The sequence below is a fragment of the Hyla sarda genome, chromosome 6 (genome assembly GCF_029499605.1).
Source record: "Hyla sarda isolate aHylSar1 chromosome 6, aHylSar1.hap1, whole genome shotgun sequence".
In the NCBI taxonomy this organism is placed as follows: Eukaryota; Metazoa; Chordata; class Amphibia; order Anura; family Hylidae; genus Hyla; species Hyla sarda.
The window spans coordinates 75,947,788-75,974,310 of NC_079194.1; the positions used below are offsets into that span (position 1 = coordinate 75,947,788).

The 26,523-nt window shown below is 40.6% G+C and overlaps 1 protein-coding gene across 8 annotated transcripts in view; it reads left to right on the forward strand.

Moving 5' to 3' along the window:
• IQSEC1 (IQ motif and Sec7 domain ArfGEF 1) overlaps positions 1-26,523 on the forward strand; it is an 830,222-nt gene that overhangs the window by 545,840 nt on the left and 257,859 nt on the right. For 6 of the 8 annotated variants that reach the window (XM_056524209.1, XM_056524210.1, XM_056524198.1 and 3 more), the window contains one exon: positions 4,301-4,357. The exons of the other annotated variants lie outside the window; for them this stretch is intronic. In XM_056524209.1, the coding sequence (XP_056380184.1) occupies positions 4,301-4,357 (57 nt within the window). The remainder of the gene's footprint in view (positions 1-4,300; positions 4,358-26,523) is intronic. 8 annotated transcript variants of the gene reach the window in all.

Consider the following 26,523-nt stretch of genomic DNA (forward strand, 5'->3'; position numbering starts at 1 on the left):
AAACGTTGCTGTAATGACTCAGGTCTTTAACTCATGTTTTCTAAATGAAACAATTTAATAATTCTCTAGAACGTTTAAAACAGTGGTCCCCAAACTGTGGCCCTCCAGATGTTGCAAAACTACAATTCCCAGCATGCCTGGACAGCCAACGGCTGTCCAGGCATGCTGGGAGTTGTAGTTTTGCAACATCTGGAGGGCTACAGTTTGGGGACCACTGGTTTAAAATATGGTACCAGAGTTTATAAAATATTATAATTGTACGTAAGGAGCTGAAAATCTACCACTGGAGATCTGTTCTGTATAAATGGGGGGGTCCTGTAGAGAGTTTTTGTTATATATATTTGGCAAGCGAGTAAAGGATTAAAGGGGTATTCCAGGCAAAAACTTTTTTTTATATATATATATCAACTGGCTCTGGAAAGTTAAACAGATTTGTAAATTTCTTCTATTAAAAAATCTTAATCCTTCCAATAGTTATTAGCTTCTGAAGTTTTCTGTCTAACTGCTCAATGATGATGTCACGTCCCGGGAGCTGTGCATGATGGGAGAATATTCCCATAATAACTGCATAGCTCCCGGGACGTGAGTCATCAGAAAACAGACAGAAAACAGCAACTAAACTTCAGAAGCTAATCACTATTGGAAGGATTAAGATTTTTTAATAGAAGTAATTTACAAATCTGTTTAACTTTCCGCAGCCAGTTGATATATAAAAAAAAAGTTTTGGCCTGGAATACCCCTTTAATATTTGTGCTTTTGAGCTTGACTTATTTGTATTATAAGAATATTAGTTCTTTCTATATCTATACCCAAACCAGTACACATAAAAGCGTACATCCCAGTACAACCCACTCTTATTTACCTCTTGTTCAGTTTTGGGTTTGGGGCTGGGATTTGTCCTTTATGATGAGGAACCTCCTCTGGATATCATAACTATGGCTGCTGATTGCCCCCTCAAGCTGAGAGTTGTCGGACCTTTACCCTCTACCGATACATCACCTGTGACCCGGAGCTACAATCTGTAATACAGAAGTAATAATGCAATGTCATTTCCAATGCAAAGGAATAATTATATCTCAGAAATGTAAATTTCTGTCATTAGAGCTAAAGATTTTATGATGTACATTATAAAAAGATTAAGTTTGGAATTAAATCAGATAGATATACCTCTAAAAAGGTCAGAGATACTGTATACAGCAGTATCCATACAAATAAGCCAATCTATAAGTAGTATGATATAAACAGTAAAGATGCTAAATACTACAAAACACTCTTACTGACCTACAGTAAATAATATGACACTAATCTTAATAGGATGACCATAAAGATGGCCTCATGCAAAAGCACGCTCGGCCTGAATGTACATGTATTTTCATTTGGCAGAGTAAACCGCTGCCAGATACCTCATTTGGCGGCTTATCTCCTATGAGAACAATAGGATGGGTCATATAAATATTCAGTGTACCTGACATGTGCCATCAGGACATCCCTATAAAGGAAAGACCCTTTTTTATGTTTTTTTATTCCGAGACATGTCTGTGGTTTTTGTTTAACTAGTCACTGATCTTAAAGGGGCAGCCAGTGCCATGGCCTCTTTAAGTCATTTAGCAGGGCTGCCAGTACTTGTGACTAGTGACATCCCTGACCTTGTTCCCGAATAGTCAAGCAGGAGGCTGTCAGGGAACCTCAGGCAGGAGGGCACCAGTCTGGACCTTGGAGCAAGCATCAGACCAGTAACTAAACTACTGTCTGTGTCAGCTTCAGTACTCCACGGCTTCTCTGGTCCAGAGGAGCAGTGGAGCATCGGGGCAATATGTCTGTGGGGGCTGCCTACCTTTACTACTATATATGGAGGTCTAGAGGAGAAGGGGCCTACAATTGTATGGGAGGGACAGAGGGGTCCTATAACTATATATGGGGGCAGTATAGGGCCTATAACTATATGGCGCAGTATAGGGGCCTACAACTATATACAGGGCAGTATAGTAGCCTACAACTATATATTGGGCAGTATAGGGGCCTACAATTATATATATGGGGGCATTATGGGGGTCTACAACTATATATGGGGGCAGTATAGAGCTTACAGCTATATATGGGGGCAGTATAGAGGCCTACAACTAGGGATGTCCCGATACTGATACTGGTATTGGTAACGGGACAGATACTGGACATTTGCACGAGGCAGGTATCGCGGAGGTGTGGTTAAGCCACCTGCACTTACCGCTCCCGAGCTATGCAGTGCGCTCAGCAGCTGAGTGCACATCATAGGCAGGGCCCCCATTAACCCTTTAGATGCCACAATCAAAGTTGATTGCGGCATCTAAAAGTCCTCAGAGTCCTGCCGGTTAGCTCAGGGATGCTGATCGGGATCACCGCAGTGTAATCGCGGTGTCCCAATCAGCTGTGAGGATGGCCGGAGGTCCCTTACCCTGCCCTGTGCGTCCGACCATGGAAGGCAGTAAGTAGTAAAGGAGTGCTGATAACACTGATCACTGCTAAGCTATGGCATATCATTGATCATTGTATGCAATATACAGACCGCATGTAATAGTCCCCGATGGGGACTAAAATAGTGAAAAAAATATATTGTAAAAAATAATGTGAATTAACCCCTTCCCAATAAAAAAATTTGAATCACCCCCCTTTTCAAAAAAGTAAAAAAAATAAAAAAAAATATATATATATATATTAAAATAAAAACGCCCTTTCTCTTATAAAAACTAAAAAAAAATCCCTTGTTTGCCATTAAGGGTATGTTCACACGGGCGGATCCACACCGTATTTTATGCTGCGGATCCACCGCTGAAGGACTGCTACATGCTGCCTTTAGATGTGCCTGCTCAGAGCGGCAATACACCGCTACAAGCAGACACACTGAAGCGATGTGCAAGTTGCCGTGCATGCGCACATCACGGCCGCTCCCCCTGCTCCATGAGCTAGGCCGTAACGACTCGCACATCGCAGTGTGTCTGCTCATAGCGACGTATTGCTGCTCTGAGCAGGCACATCTAAAATACGCTGTGGATCCCCCCTTGTGAACATACCCTAAGGGTGCATTCACACGCTATTACCAGCAGCAGGTTTCACACTGCGGGGAAACCTGCTGCGAGTTACACTACCATGGATTTGATTGGGTCCACAGACAAGTCCGCAATAGTGTCAGATTTGTGGACTGTCCGCGAGCCCATTTAACTCAATGGTAGCGTAACACGGGAAACTCGCTGCTAGCTACTAGTGTGTGAACGCACCCTTAAAGGGGTTGTCCGCTGCTTACACATATTTTCCCCTATCCAAAGGATAGGGGATAAGATGCCTGATCGCGGGAGTCCCGCCGCTGTGGACCCCCGGGATCATGCACGCGGCACCCCGTTTGTAATCAGTCCCCGGAGCGTGTTAGCTCTGAGACAGATTACTGGTGACTACAGGGCGGGTGGCGTGTGTCACACCCCCGCCCCCGTGTTATGTCACGCTCCGCCCCTCAATGCAAGCCTACGGGAGGGGGCGTGATAGCTGTCATGCCCCCTCCCGTAGGCTTGCATTGAGGGGCGTAGCGTGACATCACATGGGGGCAGGGGCGTGACGTCACACGCCGCCCGCCCTGTAGTCGCCGGTAATCAGTCCCGGAGCAAACACGCTCCGGGGACTGATTACAAACGGGGTGCCGCGTGCATGATCCCGGGGGTCCCCAGCGACGGGACTCCTGCGATGAGGCATCTTATCCCCTATCCTTTGGATAGTGGATAAGATGTCTAAGCACCGGAGTACCACTTTAAGGAAAAAAAAAATGCTCTTGTCACATGACATTGAAAAAAGTATATGTAATTGGTACCGGCGAGTACTTAAGAAAAAGTATCGGTACTCGTACTCAGTCTTAAAAAAATGCTGTTGGGACATCCCTATCTACAACTATATACAGGGGCAATATGGGGTTCTACAACTATATATAACCCTGTCCTGGTTTTGCTATCTATGTCTGAATTTAGCCAATGCTGGAACATCTAATAGTACCTGCAGCTTTCAATCTTGTTTACATCTTGTGCACTGCACTATAATAATGGATTTACATTATGAAACAGTAAGGTGCTAACAGCTAAAAAAAAAAAAAAGACATGATGAGAGAAGATCCTATAATGCCTAAACCCCTGGTGCCTATTAGAATCATCTTAGTGCATTCTCTTAATAAAATTCTCATTCTTAAATAACATCCGCCATTAAGAACGATCACCTGTGGCATTTATTAATGGCTTGAGAAGTCTTCTAAGCAAGTTCTGATTTCTCTTTCCTTCTCATTATGTAGTTATTACCCACGGACCTCCTTGGAAACCAGGAGCAGTTTATCTACAGAACCACTAAGGTACTGTGAAATGCATTGTATTATCCTGGCAGATCCCCCCTTGTCTGCTCAGCATGAGTCTTTATGAAGTTTGCTCAATCTGTCTGTTCTAATATACAGTTTTATTACTTATCTTCCTTGAAATGTTAAAACTCCAGGTCTATTACTACCGTTCAGGAAGTGCGTATAAATCTTCTGTAGAAAAGAAGGCATTTATCTTCAATAAGTCAATCCTGGAGTGAAATGCCCACTCGCCATCTGTGCGTGTTATTTGGATAGATCGACTACCTTCAGAGTCTATTGACAGCTGAGATGTATGTTCCATCACTTTAAAAGGGGTTATTCAGGAAAAAACTTTTTTATATATATCAACTGGCTCCAGAAAGTTAAACAGATTTGTAAATTACTTCTATTAAAAAATCTTCATCCTTTCAGTACTTATGAGCTTCTGAAGTTGAGTTGTCCTTTTCTGTTTAAGTGCTCTCTGATGACGCGTGTCTCGGGAACCGCCCAGTTTAGAAGCAAATCCCCATAGCAAACCTCTACTAATCTGTGCAGTTCCCGAGACAAGCAGAGATGTCAGCAGAGAGCACTGTTGCCAGACAGAAAACAACAACTCAACTTCAGCAGCTGATAATTATTGAAAGGATTAAGATTTTTTCATAGAAGTAATTTACAAATTTGTTTAACTTTCTGCAGCCAGTTGATATAAAAAAAAAAAAAAAAAAAGTTTTTTCCTGGAATATCCCTTTAAGCTGCACTTTCAGGTACTGTTTTGTAGGGTGAGAGCGACTACACAGTACACAAGGAGGTCCGAACCATTTTTTTTTTTTTGGCCCTAAAATGCATGTGAACTTTTATTTACTTGGGTCTTGTACCACATGTAAAAATGTTGTCTGCATTTTTGCATGATTTTTTATTTTTTGTTTTTATGAACTTTAAAAACTGAAGCAAGTGTGCTACAAAACAGGATTGGGTGCATACTTGTGCATGGTACACAGATTCCCTCCATGGTCAGGCACATTTCACATTCTGGTTGGTCAGGGCATTTATAGCCTATGGGTGGTCAGCAAGTGGTTAAGAACCGTAACAGAAGAGCTTGTAATGTCTTTGTCCATTGCCATTATGCTGTACTATCCTTTAATAAACTATATTGATATTATTATCCTTTAGTGTGTGTATATATATATATATATATATATATATATATATATACATATATACACTATCCCTTAGGGTACATTCACATTTTCACATTTGCGGGTTTATAGAAAGCTTCCCACTGGGAGTTTGAGCCGCAGGAGGTTTTTCATGATGCTTTTTTCCCCAGTGGAATAATGGAATATTATAGATTTTCATATAAATGCCACATATTCCACTTTATTGTGAAAGTTATTTTTTATTTGATATAAATGGGTTCGACAGTTTAGAAAACTTATTTTCAAATACCCAATTAGGGATTTCTGAGTTGATAAAGGGTGTTATGTGTCCAAAATCCCTATGTCAGTGCATAGAGCAATTACAAAGACTTGTGTCTTGCCTTGAAGGTCCTGTCCTGGATTACGAAGACAGTCAATTGATTTGAATAACGAATAGTGAGAGACTTCTTACGGGAGCTGCAGAATAAAGAGTCGGCTCCGGCTGGAACAACCACAGGTGTAGCAAAACAGTTTATTCAGAACAATGCAACACATTTCACCGCGCATGCGCGGTGAAACGCGTTGCATTGTTCTGAATAAACCGTTTTTCTACACCTGTGGTTGTTCGAGCCAGCGCCCATTCTTTATCCTGTAGCTCCCGTAAGAAGTCTCCCATTATTCATTATTTATCAGCAGGAGGGACGCAGACAGAACTTTTATCTCACTCACCCAAACCATTGTTGAGTTCACACAACCACCTGCGGTAAAGAATTTCTGCCTGCAATTCCGCTTTGAAATTGCAGGCAGAACTTCCGCTTACTAAAATGTATAGTATAGTGAATGGGTTTCCGTTCACAAATTCACACTTCGGAATTTGTGATGCGGAATTTGTGAACGGAAAATCCGCTTGAAAGTTTCCGCCTGAAGAATGGCGTTGCTCATTCTTCAGGCAGAAATACTTGCGGAACACATTGCAGTCTACTGGAGACTGCAGTGTCCTCTTGGTCCTAGCACCGACTGATTCAGTCGTCACAGGCCGCACTCATAATCTCCGGGCAGAAAATGTCCGCAGTGTGAACCTGGCCTTACTGGGATTATCTGCTGCATATCTGGAGCACATTCTTTTCTTTTACTTCTAATTTATTTGAATACGATCTGTGTAATACTCACGTGCTAGGTTTCCCCACAGATTACAGCATTTTGCTGGGAATCCCAGCAGAGGGACATTTTGTAATCTGTTTATTATGAAGGGACCCTTCCAGCAAGTAGGGATAGTCTAAAGCAGAGAACATGTTTAATGGAGCCCAAAAATGTATTATTTTTGTGCCATGTATTAATTCAGTTTTAAATTATTTTTATTGGTTTTTGAGAAAATTTTGAGAACTGAGAAATGTTGGCCAAAGAAAACAAAACATGGCCAAAAGAACATTACAAAACAATGTATCATATTCGCATAGAATTTGAATCGAACAAACACTCAATAGTATTATAGGTTTGTCTATCTAAAAAATGTAATCAAAAAATTATAAGGATATTGAATAGTCCTATCCGGTTAAACGATATAAATAAATTTGAGTAAAAGAATTAAAGTTGCATATAATCATAATCACTAAGTATCATATAATCATACTTATGATGCGTCAGCAATTGGTTTATTATTATGAATCCGGATCTTGTGGTCCTCCCCTCTCTCATCTCATCATGTTCCATGGAATCGTTTGTGGAATGTATCACAGAATGAATGTACCAATTATAAATGAATATAAGCTAGTATATGTAACCAAACCAAAAAGCCTTTTCTTGGCTTGATGGTGGTGGTTTAGGTAGTGGATACTCTTCTGCCACATAGAAAGTGCTTACGTTTGAGAAGTGAACCAAATGTTGCAAATTGGACGTTAGGTGAGTTAAAGTCAATGGGCCCATTTGGACATGGTCAGGCTTTATATCCACATCACTTTTTGACAGTTTGCTGAAGTAAAGCCTGGTAGACGCGGTGAAACATGGTGTGACTAGGGCCAGATAGGTCAATCCACTAAGATCAAGGTAGATGAAATCCTGGAGGCTATATAATGCTACCTTTATTTTTCTAAACCCTACCCAATCACCATTACCCTGTTCAAGATATAGTGCTAGGAAAGTGACCTTGAAATGATATTAATAGAAGAGAACCTATCATGTGTGCGATTCATGTTACACTTATACCGGCGCTTATGCCATGTTATGTCATATGTTTTGTATTACAGGAAGACTGGGGTCTGGTATAATTAAACTAAAGTGTTCACCTGTATTGGCACAATACATGACAAGTCCGCTCTCAGCTATTGTCATCTACAATGTTTTACATAATTTAGGCTGCCGGATTCATGGAGCACAGAAATGTAATTTGCTTCGTCTTGAAGTCTGGAAATGCACGATAAAACGCATGGCCCTCTTTTTCATGCCTCATTGGTTATTGCTTTTATTTCCTGTAGCTTCTGGACATTTTTATTAGATCTCACTTCATCATTTGTAGTATTTAAATGTTGCAGCATTTCTCATGTTTTATGAGTTATTTAGGTGTTTAATTCTTCATAAATATTAAGTATTAGCATTATTCTCAAATGTAAATGGAAAGGCAGTTAAGATTACATAGACACATTCATCTTTATCAGTACATTTAAGCATAGATACGTTAATACAATGCATCTTATTGGAAACCAGAATTGTAAACATGGCGTGTTAATGACCCTTTAGGGAGAACTAGAAGAAAAACCGCAGTTGAGCGCCCCCTTTAGTGCATTTTAAAAATCAGAAGAAATGAGAAGCTACTGAACATCCTGTTACAGATTATTATAAATGGAAGAAATATACATTGCATGAAAAGCTACTGCACTGTGTTTGTATGACAACACGTTCTGCACCTATGCACCAAGTCAGGAGGCCCCATACACATCAAGCAGTTGGCCATCCCTCCAAAATTGGTGTATTCGGCTGACTTTGTTCTATTATGTATGGGACTATTAAGATGACCATACACCTTAGATATGTGTCAGTCCTGCCATAGGCTTACATGCTTCAGTTAACGTGTTCTGAATGGGGAGAGGAGGGTAAGCAGCTGCAGACTTCTCTGGTGGTGGCTCATCTCTTCTCAGAATACAAGGTTTAGATACTTAAAGGGGTACTCCACTGGAAAAAAAAAATAATTAAATCAACTGGTGCCAGAAAGTTAAACAGTTCTGTAAATTATTTCTATAAAAAAAATCTTAAACCTTCCAGTACTTATCAGCTAGTGAATGATCCAAAGGAAGTTCTTTTCTTTTTGAATTTCCTTTCAGTCTGGCCAAAGTGCTGGTAGGCAGCAGTGCTAACCCCTGAGCCATCATGTGGCCCCATGTAATAAATAAAGAGATAGATAGATAAATAGACAGAGATTAGTTAGATATTAGATAGACATAGACATATATGGGTATTAAAGGAGATCTGTAGTGCTCTGAACTCTATCCCCTATAAGAAGGATAGGGGATAAGTTTTAGATCGCGGGGGGGCCGAGCGACGCCGGCACGCCCCTCCATGTATCTCTATGGGATTCATAGAGGGGCGTGACGGCTGCCTCGTCATGCGGGGACGGAACACCCCCTTTCCTGTACATTGCCGCAGCCCTGTACAGGAGATTGCGGGGGGACCCAGTGCTCGGACCCCCCGCGATCTAGAACTTATCCCCTATCCTTTGGATAGGGGATAAAGTTCAGAGCAATACAGATCTCCTTTAAATAGATAGAGATGGACAGAGATGAGATGAATAGATGGATGGGTAGATAGAAAGAGATTAGATAGATAGATATGGGACAGATGGATAGATATATGATAGATATGATAGATAGATAGGTATATGATAGACAGATAGATAGATAGATTAAATAAAGTGCAAGCTTGTGTTTTTCACCATATTTTGGAGTGCTGAGGACTCATTACTATTTTGCCTAGAGGTATATGGTCCGCAACCTAGCCTGTTATCTGCTGGCACCCACCTACTCCTACATACCTATGGTTGTGTTGCTTCTTTTTTGGGTTAGGCTGCATTCACACCTCGTTTTTACATTATGGGTGACGGATCCGGCTGGGGGAGGGGCAAACCGGAGTCAAACGCTCAATTTTGACCCGTATCTGGTTTTGTGACCGGACCTGAAACCGTAGTCAGGAAACCACATACAGGTCAAAAATTAGCCGACCGGAGTCACCGTTTGACTCCGGTTTGCCCCTCACCGTTTGATTCCGGTCGGCTCATTAAAGTAAATGTATTTCAGCGCTGGTCCGGCTGGGGTATGGGAGAGCCCAATTTGCCCCTCCCCCAGCCGGATCCGGCACCCATAACGTAAAAACGAGGTGTGAATGCAGCCTTAGATAAATAGATATGATATGATAAGACATAAGATAGATAGACAGAGATATGATAGATAGAGATATGATAGATAGATAGATAGAAAGAGATATGATAGATAGACAGAGATATGATAGATAGATAGACAGAGATATGATAGATAGATAGATAGATAGATAGTCAGAGATATGATAGATAGATAGAGATATGATAGATAGATAGATAGATAGATAGACAGAGATATGATAGATAGACAGAGATATGATAGATAGATAGAAAGAGATATGATAGACAGAGATATGATAGATAGATAGATAGTCAGAGATATGATAGATAGACAGAGATATGATAGATAGATAGATAGTCAGAGATATGATAGATAGACAGAGATATGATAGATAGATAGAGATATGATAGATAGATAGACAGAGATATGATAGATAGACAGAGATATGATAGATAGATAGATAGATAGACAGAGATATGATAGATAGATAGACAGAGATATGATAGATAGATAGATAGATAGATAGGTATATGATAGAGCACATCAGGACCAAGATGCAAGACATTTGGGCCTCATGTACAATTGTTTTTCCCTTTAAATTTTGGCAAAAAAAGAGAAGTACATTTCCCTTTATATATGAACGGTATGCGCCAACATTTGAAGACATGTGGAACCCCATTGATTCATATGATGAAAAAATGGGAACTATAGTACATCAGGCTCATTGTGTTACAGCCATGATATTTATTTTTTTTGTTACTGGATTTTGATGTGACAGCTGAACATTGTTTTTACCTTTCTTGATCAATATCCCCCCCCCCCCCCCCCCCTTGTGATAAGCAGCGCCGGGGTTGACTTGCAGCCGCTCATCCTGCTTTCTCCGTAGAAATGACATCCTGTTTAGCTTTTAAGAGGAGAAAGGCAAAGATACTTCTTATGGATTCACATCTTAATCTCCTAGTTCTGCCGTTTGCATGTATATTATGCTGAAGTCGGTAGTTCTTTGTGATCTATGCTAACACTGTATTCTGCATCTGCCTTGCTTCCTAATCATCTCATTTACAAGCGGGAGAGGAATTCATGAAGAATCCGCCAGAGATTGCCTGTGTGACACCTCTGTAAAGATTTGCATGTGTAGTCTATGCTCCTGTTCCAGATATCCACCTGCTTTATGTGCTATTAAATTCTGCCTCCAGAGTAAATCATTTACATTGTAAATCACATCTGTGATAAAGACAGCTCACCGCAAAAAAAAGGAAGAATGCGGGGCTAGGAATCTCTACAAATGGCGTACATGTAAGTTATTATTTCGGTGTACCGCACACCGCCATTCAGCTTGGGCAGAAGCAAAGTCTAGTAATCTTGGATTACTTATTATGATGTGTTTTCTGTGGCTTACATGGGACTGCTGGTAAACCTGTCTCTATCAGTTGGGAGTTATTACAATTTATATTAAACCATCAAATCAATTGTCCTACATCTGTATAAGTCAGTCTTTCCCAACCAGTGTGCCTCCAGCTGTTGCAAAACTACAGCTACCAGCATGCCTGGACAGCCGAAGGCTGTCCAGGCATGCTGGTAGTTGTAGTTTTGCAACAGCTGGAGGCACACTGGTTGGGAAAGAGTGGTATAAGTAAAATGAAGCGGAACATACTAGCTCTCGGAGTAAGAAAAACAATGCTGACCCCGTCTTGGTGCATACAAATGATATCTCTTTAAAGGGGTACTCAGCCGCTGGACATGTTATTTCCTATCCAAAGGATAAGGGATAACATGTCTGATCGCGAGGGGCTGGTCGCCGGGGAACCCATGCAATCTTTGCCGCGGCTCCCCAGTCATCTGGTGCACTGAGCGAACTCCGCTCTACGCCGGATGACTGGCGATCACAGCCGCCAAGCCCCCTCTGTTCATGTCTATGGGAGGAGGCATGAGGCTGTGTACTAGCCGTCCCATAGACATGATTGGAGGGGGTGTGTCGTGGGCCCCAGGCTTCCGTGACCCTAACAACGCAGCGAAGGTACGGAGATTACGGGGGTGGGGGTGGGTCCCAGCAGCCGGACCCCCCGCGATCAGACATGTTATCCCCTATCCTTTGGAAAGGGGATAAAATGTCTAGGGGTGGATTACCCCTTTAAGGCTAAGTTTCCACTTTTTTGGGGGAACAAATGCCACGAATGCCGCACTGTGGGTTTTTTTTTGTGAAAAAATTCCATAGCCATATGTTAGCTGCAAGTCAATAAGCATTTATAAAAGGTCATACCCACTTGACGTTTTTGTCTTATTTTTTTTTTTTTTTACTTCTTTTTGGCGTTGTTTTAGCATTTTTGGGCTCAGTGGGCAACTTTCAAAACCACATAGCATGTTGAGACTATGGCGTTTTTTTCTATGAAATCTTGGGAGTTTCTCTTATATAGAGGACTATGGGAATGCAAAAATATGTTTAAAAATGCAATGTAGGCTTTGCATTTTTTTTTATGTGGTTTTTACTTCTTTTTTGTTATTTTAGAGTTTAAAAAAAGGGGTTGACACAGGAACAAAAAAAAGCATAGCTTCCAAACAATAGAAAAAACACAGCAAAAACGCAGGAAAACGCAATGGCAATTTTTCCTGCATTTTTTGAGACAAAAAAAAATTATGGCAAAAAACTAGTCGAAACCTAGCATTACATTGTTCTTGGGTGTGGTTACAAAAGAACGTTGCGGACTAGACGGTTTATATTCATAATGAATATAGCCCAGCAGCCATGATTCACAATAAAATGTTTTTACTTTATTAGTGCATCTAGGTAAAAATATACAAAACATTCGCCAGATGTGTTTCGATCTTACACTTAGGCTAGGATTCCACTGAGGTTTTTGAATTGTGTTTTTTAGGCTTTTTTTGGCTTTTTTTTCTGGCATTTTTGTCTTTGAGTGGAAATTACATTTTTGGCCCCTTTGGTGTTTTTTGTCAAAATTTGTTGAGTACCCCAAAAAAAATAAATGCTGTAGGGATGGAAAAAAATGTATTTAATGACATTTTTTTTTTATAACGACATTTTTATAAAGTTTTAAACAGGGACCAATTTATGTGGGCAGGCAGGGACCTAAAAATGTAGCCGACAATGTAAAAATGTAGAAAGGGGCCATTTAAAGGTAAAAATAAACAGGGTGGGCCATTGATATGGATACACCTTAATAAAATGTGAATGGTTGGTGATATTAACTTCCTGTTTGTGGCACATTAGTATATGTGAGGGGGGAAACTTTTCAAGATGGGTGGTGACCATGGCGGCCATTTTGAATCCAACTTTAGTTTTTTCAATAGGAAGAGGGTCATGTGACACATTAAACTTATTGGGAATTTCACAAGAAAAACAATGATGTGCTTGGTTTTAACGTAACTTTATTCTCTCATGAGTTATTTACAAGTTTCTGACCACTTATAAAATGTGTTCAATGTGCTGCCCATTGTGTTGGATTGTCGATACAACCCTCTTCTCCCACTCTTCACACACTGATAGCAACACCGCAGGAGAAATGCTAGCACAGGCTTCCAGTATCCGTAGTTTCAGGTGCTGCACATCTCGTATCTTCACAGCATAGACAATTGCCTTCAGATGACCCCAAAGATAAAAGTCTAAGGGGGTCAGATCGGGAGACCTTGGGGGCCATTCAACTGGCCCACGACGACCAATCCACTTTCCAGGAAACTGTTCATCTAGGAATGCTCGGACCTGACACCCATAATGTGGTGGTGCACCATCTTGCTGGAAAAACTCAGGGAACGTGCCAGCATCAGTGCATAGGGAAACACATCATCATGTAGCAATTTCGCATATCCAGTGGCCTTGAGGTTTCCATTGATGAAGAATGGCCCCACTATCTTTGTACCCCATATACCACACCATACCATCAATTTTTGTGTTCCAACAGTCTTGGAGGGATCTATCCAATGTGGGTTAGTGTCAGACCAATAACGGTGGTTTTGTTTGTTAACTTCACCATTCACATAAAAGTTTGCCTCATCACTGAACAAAATCTTCTGCGTAAACTGAGGGTCCTGTTCCAATTTTTGTTTTGCCCATTCTGCAGCACCTGAAACTACAGATACTGGAAGCCTATGCTAGCTTTTCTCCTTCGGTGTTGCTATCAGTGTGTGAAGAGTGGGAGAAGAGGGTTGTATTGACAATCCAAAACAATGGGCAGCACATTGAACACATTTTATAAGTGGTCAGAAACTTGTAATTAACTAATGAAAGAATAAAGTTATGTTAAAACCAAGCACATCATTGTTTTTCTTGTGAAATTCCCAATAAGTTGGATGTGTCACATGACCCTCTTCCTACTGAAAAAACAAAAGTTGGATTCAAAATGGCCAACTTCAAAATGGCCGCCATGGTCACCACCCATCTTGAAAAGTTTCCCCCCTCACATATACTAATGTGCCACAAACAGGAAGTTAATATCACCAACCATTCCCATTTTATTAAGGTGTATCCATATAAATGGCCCACCCTGTATATATATATTTTAAATTATTAGTATTATTATTTTTTATTAGTAAAGTATGTGTTTAATACATTGTGTGTGTGTTTCACTTTTTTTTTCTCTATTTCTTACATTTTTTAGGTAGTACTACTACTCCCAGTACTCCCAGCATAGAAATTCACCTCACTCATTCATATTTTCCGCCCAGAGTGGTGATTGGCCAGATGGTGGCAGCCAATCACAGGTCTCAGCGGGAAATATGAATGAGTGATGTGAATTTCTATTCACATCACTGTCTGGCCTGGGTATAGTGAAGAGATGTGAGCGCTGTATAGAGTCGCTCCACATCTCTGCAAAAGATAGGGACGATCACATCGGGTGTCAGGAGTGACACCCGCTGTGATCTGTCCTTAACTGCAGCTACTAATACTCCCAACATGGTGCACACTGCTCCATGCTGGGAGCTGTGGTACCTGCATTAATAAACAGATCGCAGCGAGTGTAACTTCTGACACCTGTTGGGATCTGTCTATTAATGCAGGTACTACAGCTCCCAGCATGGAACTAAGTGTGCTCCATGTTGGGAGCAGTAGTACCTGCAGTTAAGGACAGATCACAGCGGGTGTCACTACTGATACCCACTGTGATCCTCCTGTATAATGTATAGATGCGGCCGGCCGCTCTTCTATGGTCCCCTCACTGCCGTATATATACACCTATTAATATTTCCCACAGACAGTTGTAATTGGCTGGAACCATCTGGCCAATCACAACTCTCTGTGGGAAATATGAATAGGTGTATATATACGGCAGTGCAGGGGACCATTGAAGAGCGGCTGGCCGCCTGCCCGCCTGCATCTATACATTATACAGGAGGATTGCAACGGGTGTCAGAAGTGACACCCAGGGTGATCTTGCAATTAGTACATGTACTACTTTCATCATGGAACAGTGTGTTCTACACTGGGAGTGGTAGTACCACCTAAAAAATAAAGGGGAAAAAGTTAAAAACACACTCTTTATTCAATACATTATTAAAATATATTATTAATAAATAATTTAACAAAATTATAATTATAACAAATATAATATTTTTACATTTAAATGGTCCCTTTCTAAATTTTTATTATTGTCAGCTACATTTTTAGTTCCCTGCCCGCCCACATAAATTGATCCTTGTTTAAACATTAATAAAAATGTTATTATAAAAAGATACATTTCTTTAAATACAATTTTTTCCATCACTACTGTATCTTTTTTATTATTATTTTTTTTTTTAATGGTACCCTACGAAATTTTATAAAAAAGGGTATCTCCATCACTTTTTTGTATTGCTAAAGTCTAAAAAAGAATAAAAACCGCCAGCAAAAACACCAAAGTTAAAACCCACATGGTGTTTTTCTTGGCGTTTATTTACTCCCATAGACTTCTATGGGAGAAAAACGCCAAGATTTCCTGAAAAAAACACCAAATTCTCTACAAGAGGTCGTTTTTGAAAAACTGGCAAGGAGCCAAAAATTGCTGAAAAACGCCCAAAGGATAAAAAAATGCCAAACTGAAAAACGCCAAGTGGATTGACTTGCAGCTAACATCTGGCCGCTGCGTTTTTTCACAGAAAAAATGCTGTGTGGCAAAATGGGCGTTTTTATCTGCGTTTTTGCATGAAAAGCCTCAGTGGAATCCTAGCCTAACACTAAATGTATCAGTATATATAGAGAGAAAGACACAGCTGTCTGCCCCAAAAAAACACAGTATACACTCCTTAAATGGGCACTGTCCCTTTTACAAATTTTTGACATCTTGAAGAAACATGTCAAAAGTTTTGATCGGTCGGAGTCTGAGTGTTCAGATTACAACTGATAGCTAGAACTAAACAAGACAAATTAATAAGGTAAGTCTACGGGCTTGTCTTGGTCAGCCGCACATTTCTCCCTGCTAGATCTAACAACTGGTTGGGGACTGAACACTCAGACCCAGCCGATCAAAACTTTTGACATGGCTCTAGGACATGAAAAAAGTTTTTTTTACAGCGACAGGTATTCTTTAAAGTACCAAACATAGTCACTTTTAGTCTACATTTGATACAGTGAAATCAGCACTGATCAGTAGGTTGTGGTTATGTTGGCATACTGGTGAGCCAGTTTTCTCACTCCATACCTCAAGCGTAGTTTTTAAAAGTGAACTGACCCTTATTCTGCATCTTGCAGTGTGCATCTGGGATTTCCATTGGGACATAAACCTTGGATATACAATGTATTCGGAAAGTCTTTAGACCCTTTGAAATTTTTTGATAAAGTAAAAAAATTTATAAAAATCAAATGTTCTCATTATTCTGCATGCAATAACCCACAATGATAATGTAAAAACAGCATTTTGGAAATTTTTGCTAATTTATTTAAAAGAAAAAAACTTTTTTTCACAGACATAAAAGTTCAGACCTCGAAATTTAGCTCTGGCCCCTCCCATTTCTTTTGATCATCTCCTAGATGTTTCTGCACCTTGATTGAAGTCACCTCTGGTAAATTCAGTTGATTGGATACAATTAGATTTTTATTTTATTTTTTATTTAAAGGAGATATCCGTCAAAAAGTGGTAAAAAAAAAAACAAACAAAAAAACTTATGTCATATATATCATATATAAAGCTCACCATGACTCCACACGGCATCCCAGCTGATTTGTTTTAAAATCAGACACCTATAGCCCCCATAACCAGCATTTGAAAATCCTGCAAAGAGTGAGCAAAAATACTCCACACACTGGGCTTGTTTCCTGTATGGAGGGGCTGCTGTGAGCAGGGAGGGGGGTGTGTGGCCCTCCAGCCATTAAGGACACTCAAACACGGCACACTGCCAGCTCTTTTAGCTGAGGAGATGGGAGTGTGAAGTGTCGTCTACACTAGTTAGACACTAGTCATCAGTGTTATAAGATCTCCTGGACTTCCTGCCTGGAGAGAAACAGGCTATGTGCTCATCAAAGATTACATTTCACATTGCAAAGTTATATAATGTTAGAATGTGCAGCTATATAAAGGTAATTTCATTTGGCTGGAGTTCTCCTTTAAGCACAATGCCACAACTAAATGTGAAAAAGGGTCTGAAGACTTTCTGAATGAATTGTATATATTTAACTGATGGAATTTAGCAGAGTTGGTCACCCATAGGTTCTTATGTGCAAAAAAAATAGTTTACTACAGGATACTTTTTTACTGGATGCTCAATATATGGAAGAGCATAGTCTGCTGATAGGGTAACTCTTCAGGCCTCTATCCAGGGAAAGGGGTCTATGCATCGGTTTGCTGTATGTACAAGGAGCCTTCCCGACACATAGAGAAGACAGTTTGATGTGAAAAGAGCCTTACATTAACACAGCATTTTAAATAAACCAAAACCGGCATAATCCAGCTCCACTTTTCAAGTAGCATTAAGGAATATATTAGCCGACTGTATAAATATCACTTTCTTGGTGTATTATTATCAGAACATGCAGTTCAAGCGAAGAGAGTGTAAATTCCTTCCAGCAATACAGGTTATTATTAGATTATTCTTGAGTTTAAAAGTAGCATTTCCATCAGCATAATGTTAGTGAATCCCTATTAATGCAGTTTATTAAAGGGAACTTGTCATCGCTTTCATGCTGCCAGAACCAAGAAACATCATGTGCTCTCCAGTGTCTTCTCCCCCCCCACCCTTGATTGATAAATCTATACCTACACCCAAACAGCATGCGATCTACAAATTAAAGGGGTACTCCGGCCCTGAAACATCTTATCCCCTATCAAGTATAGGGGATAATATGTCTCACCGTGGGGGTCCCGCTGCTGGGGACCCCCGCAATCTTGTGTGTTGCCACCCACCTGTTTGAGCTGCACACCGCGGTGCCAGCTCACAAACAGCCGGGTGGCGACCACGGGGCCGGAGTATGGTGACATCACGACTCCGCCCCTGTGTGACGTCACCCCCCCCCCCCCCCCCCCGCTATGCAAGTCTATGGGAGGGGGAAGAGTACCCCTTTAAGGCCGGCTGGGCAGGGAGAAGCTAACCAGGCATCACAAAGAGCATAGTTACCACTTCAAAATTCTACCTTATTGATAACACAAATCGATTAAACATACCACGTACGAGAACATACAGCAACAGAAATCCAAAAAACAAGGGATAATGCAATAAATCACATAAAGGTAATAAGGGTAAATACTGTACTTCAGTCCGATGTTAGTATGAATGTAACCACAGAACTAGTCTTAGCCAATTGCAGAGTCCAATCCCTGTCCCATGATAGTCTATATACCCAATACATTGTCTAAGGAAACACCACTCGCTATCAATGCTGATGAAACAATTCACATAGGATGTAGCTTACCCATTATTTTTGCACTTGCCACCACCTCAATGTACGTTTCATCACTTTCTCAAGCAATACTATCTTGAGTATCATGTGCCTTTCCAGGAACTTCCTCCCACACCAACGCAGGTACCATACATACATTTTCCTGCATGCATATAAAACATTTTTAACAAAAAAAAAGTTTTTCCTATAGTAACCAAACAGATTGCAGCTTTTTTTTTTAATTAACACTGGAGCTTAGAAAAAATCCACTGGGTTGCTATTGGCAAAAAAATCCACTCAAGTACCCCTTTAAGCTTGACTCGCCAGATTAGGTAAGCATAGCTCCCATACCCTAATATATATCTCAAATCTTCTCACCATACGGTCCTTCAGCAAATCAGATGGCCTCTTTAGTATGCCCTGCAATGAAGCTTGGCAACTGAAAGAAAGATTTAGAAGGAACATACCAAATTCCCTCAAAATAAAGGGAAAATTAAGAAGATATAATCATAATACAACAGGGGAATGCGAGGGTGAAACTTCCTTGTGGCCCCTCCACTATTATTCCGGGCCCTTCGTACATGCCCAGCTTGATACTGACAGCGTTGACACAGAAAACTATAAAGATAATCTAAAAACAATCGTGAAGATATTTTTTCATGCACTAAAACTTTTGCGGTTCCACGAAATGAAGCACATCGGCCTGCTCCCCATACCCCCCATTATGGGGTACAATAAAATGCACAGTGATACTCATCTAGCAGACAAAGAATCTGCCTTGTAAATCCTTGAACAAAATAGGTAGCAACCCAATATCTCTTTCAAAGACTTTGATTCATTTTGTGTTGGATCATAAGACGAAGCTTAAAGCTTTTTTTTTATTGAGTTGTTTGAAGGAAATGAGAAATGTTAAAACAGCGGCTGCTGCTGACAAAAGTCTTCATTTGCATTCCCGTGCTGGCAGATTACCGCTAAGTATTAGTGACTGGCAGCTAATTCACCCGCAGCTTAACAATAACCATCCCAGACTTCAAAATGTGAAGGAGACGATAAAGTGCTCTCATTTCTACATGGAAGAAAGTGTGTAGTGGAGGCCAAAATTACAGTGCAAGCACCATAAAGGCGGGGGCAGGGGGATCTCTTTAAATCTTTCCATTAAAATAATCAGTGTTTTGCCGCATTTCCACTCTAATTATATGTGTGCGATTCATTGCTGGATTTTTGTTGTCATTGCTCCTCCATAGTAATTAGCATCACATATAATCTGAGTAAGACGCCTATTATATTCTTATGTAAATACACCACTTTTTTATCTCATCAAATTTGTGTTGGTGTTTATGTGTAGGGATATACGGTATATATTTTTTAGAGCCCTCTGTAGTCAGTAAGTTTTCTAAGCTAAACTACATCTGTTGGGGGACAGTCTGCAAAACCCAGGTGCTTCTTATTTTGTGCCAGCACTATCCTCCGTATTTAGGGGGCATGGCGGGCACCATGGGTGGGAAGTTGTTTTGATTTTTGTTTTATTTTTAAATATCTTTTTATTTATTGTTAATAAGAAAATTCCAAGTTGTTGCAAAAAAATTACAAAAAAGAAAACACAATAGTCAAGTTACTAATGTAATAATAGTTTGCAACAAAAAAGAACCTTAATAGAAAAGAGAAAGAAAAGAGGGAAGAAAAAGAAAGGGGGGGGGGGGGGGGGGGGAGAGACTACGTCCAACATTTATCCCAACTATACTACTATACTATGTTGACTGCTAAGGGGACAATGATAGTGATCTGTAAATTGCCCAATGTACTGAAACTATCAGCCCCTAGAGCATGTTATTTGTTAAGAAAGTTCTGAAATTGAACCATGGAGACCAAATCATATAAACATTTTTCATGGGTATGGTTCTGCCAGGACATCAACTCATCCATCTGACATAACATTCCCAGTGTACCAGAATAAGTTGTTTAGCCACAGAAAGTTAATGTGTAACCAGGCATGTAAAACCAGAATAGCAATCAGGGGGAACCTCAAGAAGAACTAATTCAGGTGTAAAGTGAATCTTTTTTGTTGTAACTAAAAGTATCATTGCAATAGCCTCTTACCAACAAGAACTCTCCCCCCATGTTTTCAGGATTTCCTTAGTCTTTCACTGGTGATATAATTATGGTCAGTGAATCAGGCATCACCACCGTTATATCACCTGTGAAAGACTAAGGAAATCCTGAAAACATGACCTGTTGGGGGTCTTGTGGACCGTGCTTGAGAAACACTGGTCTAAAGGGTCCAACAGAGGAGAGATAGGGAAAGCACATTTAGCAATGACAATTGGAAACAAGGAGAGTGGAGTTGAAGGAGAAGGGAAAATCGTGGCTAATACTAGAAAAATCTCGAAGTATCTAGAGAGTTGCATATGTGAGAGGAGAAGATAAGGTAGTGAGATAAGGTAGCCACAATAGGCTGTGCAGAGGGGATATTGATAAAAGTTCAATAAGAATAAAACAATCTTGTGTGTGTACCAACCAGGTCAGCCTTACAGCATAAATTAAAAAGTGACTGATAAAAATTAGAAAGGTTAAGAAGGTGCTGTCACCGTGGTCACTTCACAGAGTAACCAATCAAAATTGCTAGATTCAGCAGAAATAAGACAAGCTATGAGCTTGTTAGATGATTGTGTTCTCTATCTTGTGATCCTCCAGGACATTCAGCATGGCTTCCTCTCGTTGCACAGCATTGTTGTGGTGAAATGTTCGAGGAGACGGTATACAGTGTGATGAGTAATGTGCAGCTGACAGGCAGGATTGTGACGATTAGGTCCTACCAGTGAACAGCTCAGTCCCAGACATAGACCTACTACCTGTTTCTTCTGAGCTGAAGCTCAGTGAAAGGAAAAGGAAGAACCTGTAGAGCCAGGGGTGCAGGATTAACACCTGCTAAGGATGTTCGCTAGGTCAAAGTCCTGCTGTACTCTCTGGTGAAGTATGGCAATATGGGTTTAAGAATAGCAAGGTACTGAGCCTGTACTTTGTGACTGATGTGCCAAGGAAAGAAACTGGCAAAACTGAGCTCAGGGACCTTCTTCGCGATGCCAGACGTAATCTTTAGATTATGCAAGACCAGTTTCTAAGCATTTTTGTGCAAGAGTCATAGTGGGCCTCCTGTGTATTGTATCCTTGACTTGACCAGGCTAGGATATACAGAGCCAGCCCAAGACAATGTGCTGCCTGGGTCCAAGAGTGAATAAAATTGCATTGCATATTCAAGAGCTCCACAGCAATGCAACTTTAATCTGCAGCATTAGGTTAAATAGGCAGTAGTTCCCCCACATTAGGTAGGCAGCATAGTTCCCCCACATTAGGTAGGCAGCATAGTTCCCTCACATTAGATAGACAGCATAGCTTCCCCACATTAGATAGGCAGCATAGTTTCCCCACCTTAGGCAGCATAGTTTCCCCACATTAGGTAGCAGTTTCCCCACATTAGGTAGCAGTTTCCCCACATTAGGTAGCAGTTTCCTCACAATAGGTAGCATAGTTTGCCCACAATAGGTAGCATAGTTTGCCCACATTAGGTAGAATAGTTTCCCCACATTAGGAAGCATAGTTTCCCCACATTAGGTAGCATAGTTTCCCCACATTAGGTAGCATAGTTTCCCCACATTAGGTAGCATAGTTTCCCCACATTAGGTAGCATAGTTTCCCCACATCAGGTAGCATAGTTTCCCCACATTAGGTAGCATAGTTTCCCCACATTAGGTAGCATAGTTTCCCCACATTAGGTTACATAGCACACACACAAACATTCATCTGGCCTGAGCAGCGGTTCTCCTCTCCTGCGCGGGTCTGCGGAGAACGTCACTTGCACGACGTCCCTCATCAGACCCGGGCCGGCTGGCCACAGACCATTGAAGTGAAGCCGCTGCGCTATTAAGCAGCTCGGGCTATGCAGCGGCAGGGCTGGCACGACCATGGTGGCACAAAGTGCTGCCTGGGACCAATGTTCCCACCGGATCCAATGGTAGGGTGGCCCTGAGGATATGTTTACCTAGATGGTGGTGAACCTCTATACCTAGGAAACCCTAACATCTATGCAGTTTCCTGAGATTATGGGCAACCTCTTTTTAGGACGATATCACTGTGCAATTAGTGGAGCTCTTTGATTTTAGTGGGAAAACCCCTATAAAGATTTCACTCTCCATTAGTCCTGTAGCAGTGAATGGAGCATTCAGAAGGCTCAGACAGGCATCACCGTTCTTGAAATCACACGTGGTCCTGGACACCCAGTAATCACACATCTATCGTCTATCCTGGGGACAGTTGATAAATGATTTTAGTAGTAAAACCCCTTTAAAGAGGACATATAGTTATGCACCACCCCTCAGGCCCTGCAGTAGGCCCTAACACAGTATACCAATTTACAATGTTGAAACCTCTTTAGGGTAGGGTCACACGTAATGGATCTGCAGTGTATTTCACGCTGTAAGAAATCCACTGCACAGCGGGAAATATTCTGCGGATTTTACTATGATCAGACACACAGGGCTACACGGCAGCATACCTGGGTGTGCGGTTAGGTCTGGAGGTGGGCCCAGAATGCCAGAGTGACTGTGAAGCACTGACCCGCCTCCAAACCTTACTGCACACACAGGGCTACGACGGGGTAACACTTTGTATCTGCTCATAGCAAAATCTACAGCATTTTTCCTGCTGCACAGCGGATTTCCAGCAGTGTGAAAAACACTGCGGATGCACTTCATGTGACCCTTACCTTAATAAGGAATCTGTCTTCTCCAATGCACACTCCAAACTGCTGACACTGTTAGATGTTAGTGCAAGAAGACACATGGTACTTTAAATATACACCTGTCTGTGTTTCCATAATGTATAAAAATTACTTTTATTCTGTGATGCAAAGTGTCAACTAGGCACTCCCAAGGCCTTAAAGTGCCAAGGTACTGAACGCCCCCCCCCCTCCCCCCTTTCGTCCCTGTCCCTGTTCCTGTGCATAACAGACAGACTCAACTTTCAGCTGACTGCATTTAAGCAGCAAGGACAGGGATGGGAGGGGGAACAATGAAGGCCTTCCATCCCTCATGACTTATATGGGCACTCTCATTAAAACACATTTTTTTTTATTGCACTCCTTATGGTAAATAAATAATCTTTATAATGTACTTTGTTTAAAAAATATTTTTTTTTAAAGTTTTCTAAGTTTTATTTGTGTTTAAAAAAGCTGCCACTGGGTGTCTCCCTACTTGTCCAGACCAGAGACCCCAAACCCCCCCCCCCCCCCCCCATCTCTTGCACAGTCTGTGGACTCCTGCTGGCCTGGCAGAAGTCCAAAATCAGGAAATGCAGTCTTTGCAAATCACAGCTCATCGCACACACTGAACTGCTCTGGGCTGTGTGTAGCAGAGTGAGGGAGGAAGTTCTCCCCTGTATGGCTTCTGATGATGTCACACCTGCTGGGGAATACCCCTTCCCAGTCTGTGAATCTAGGTAGAAAATTAAAACATAATAGAAATAAAGGCAGGGGTGGGTTATCATGATGGGGGCAGTGAACTGGGAGGACTATAAAAATGTAACAAGATCATGAGAAGTACTCTTTAAGAGGCCTGGGAACTCCTCTTTGACACTTGGCACCAGAGAATAAAAGCATTTTTCTAGAAGCACATACAGATATTTGAAAAGTACCATGTGTCCCCTTTTCCTTAAAGCTATATAACAGTGCCAGCAGTTTGTAGCGTGGACTACAGCTGACACATTCCGTATGAAGGGCCACTCTTCACCCACTTGGGTAGCGTTATTAGGACATTAAATAGATGCTTCCTATTATAGAAATCTGTCTCGACAATATACCCTCTGTAATTCATCCTATAATATGCTCTGTACTCATCCAAACACTGTTGTAAAACATTCATTAACCTTTATTTAGTGTAAACTTATAATCACATAATGACTGTATACTTTACACTGTGGAGAGGAATATGTATAACGTATTGTAGCTGCAAAATCAAGAAGAGGATTGTGCTCTTTGCATCGACATCCACACAGAAAATCTGAAAGACTCCTGTCACACACAGGGCAGTGGTCTCCAAAACCTGGCCCCCAAGATGCTGCAAAACTACAACTCCCAGCATGCCCGGACAGCCGTGGCTGTCCAGGCATGCTGGGAGTTGTAGTTTTGCAACAGCTGGGGGTCCACAGTTTGAAGACCACTGAGATATGTCATTGTACAATCATGTTAAAGGGGTACTCCGGTGGAATATTTTTTTTTTTTATAAACTAGTGCCAGAAACTTAAACATTTGTAAATGACTTCTATTTAGAAATCATAACCCTTCCAGTACTTATCAGCTGCTGTATGCCCCAGAGGAAGTTCTTTTCTGTCTGACCACAGTGCTCTCTGATGACACCTCTGTCCATGTCAGGAACTGTCCAGAGCAGGAACAAATCCCCATCGCAAACATCTCCTGCTCTATTTAACAAAACTGTTTAACTTTCTGGCACCAGTTGATTTAAAAAAAATTTTTGCCACAGGAGTACCCCTTTAAATAGACATTTTAGATAGTGTTAGCAGAAAGAACAACTTCTAACAGCAGTGAAATAGCTATAGGCAGGAGAATTACCACAATCGCCTCATTAGATCTTCTATTTATATACCCGTCCCACAGTACAAATGATGGGTGTATACCTTCTATGTGCTGGACAGCGATGCTCCATGGAGCACTCGGAGAAGATATCACAGCAGACCACATTTGAAGCCAACAAATGGTTTTTGGAGCTACTGAACAGGTTTACAATTCCACATCAATGAAAATCATAAGAAGAAGCTAACAGATGGGGAGCTGGGTCTAAAAAAGGAACCGCACTGTTCTCTACTTGGGTAATGAGAACTTTCCAATCTTCAGCTTCGTTATAAGTGCTGGTGTCCCAGAACTCTATTATTATGGAGACCTCTGACCTGGGAAACATTTCAGAGCCTTCGGTCTATTTTAATCAATACAGAAAGCTACTTGTAGTAATGGCAATCTGGTGCAGAGAAAGAGAGATTAGATAGATATGAGATAGATAGATAATAGATAGATAGATATGAGATAGATAGATAGATAGATATGAGAGAGATAGATAGATATGAGATAGATAGATATGAGATAGATAGATATGAGAGAGATAGATAGATAGATAGATAGATAGATAGATAGATAGAAGATAGATATGAGATAGATAGATATGAGATAGATAGATATGAAGATAGATATGAGATAGATAGATAGATATGAGATAGATAGATATGAGAGAGATAGATAGATAGATAGATAGAAGATAGATATGAGATAGATAGATATGACAAAGATAGATAATAGATCGATGATAGATATGAGAAAGATAGATAATAGATAGATGATAGATAGATATGAGATAGATAGATATATGAGAGATATGAGATAGATATAAGATAGATATGATATAGATAGATAGATATGAGATAGATAGATAATAGATAGATATGAGATAGAGAGATAGATAGATAGAAGATATATAGATATTAGATAGATAAATATAAGATAGATAGATATGAGATAGATAATAGATAGATAGATAGATAGATAGATAGATATGAGCTAGATAGATAAATAGATAGATATAAGATCTATAGATAAGAGAGATAGATAGATAGATAGATAGATATAAGATGTATAGATATTAGATAGATAAATATAAGATATATAGATATGAGATAGATATAAGATATATAGATATGAGATAGAGAGATAAATAGATATTTCAATCAATAGAGAAATCTACTTGTAGTAATGGCAATCTGGTGCCATAACAATAAGATTTTGGCTTCGCTGTTATACTTCGCTCCCTATATTTTTATACTTGAGACCTT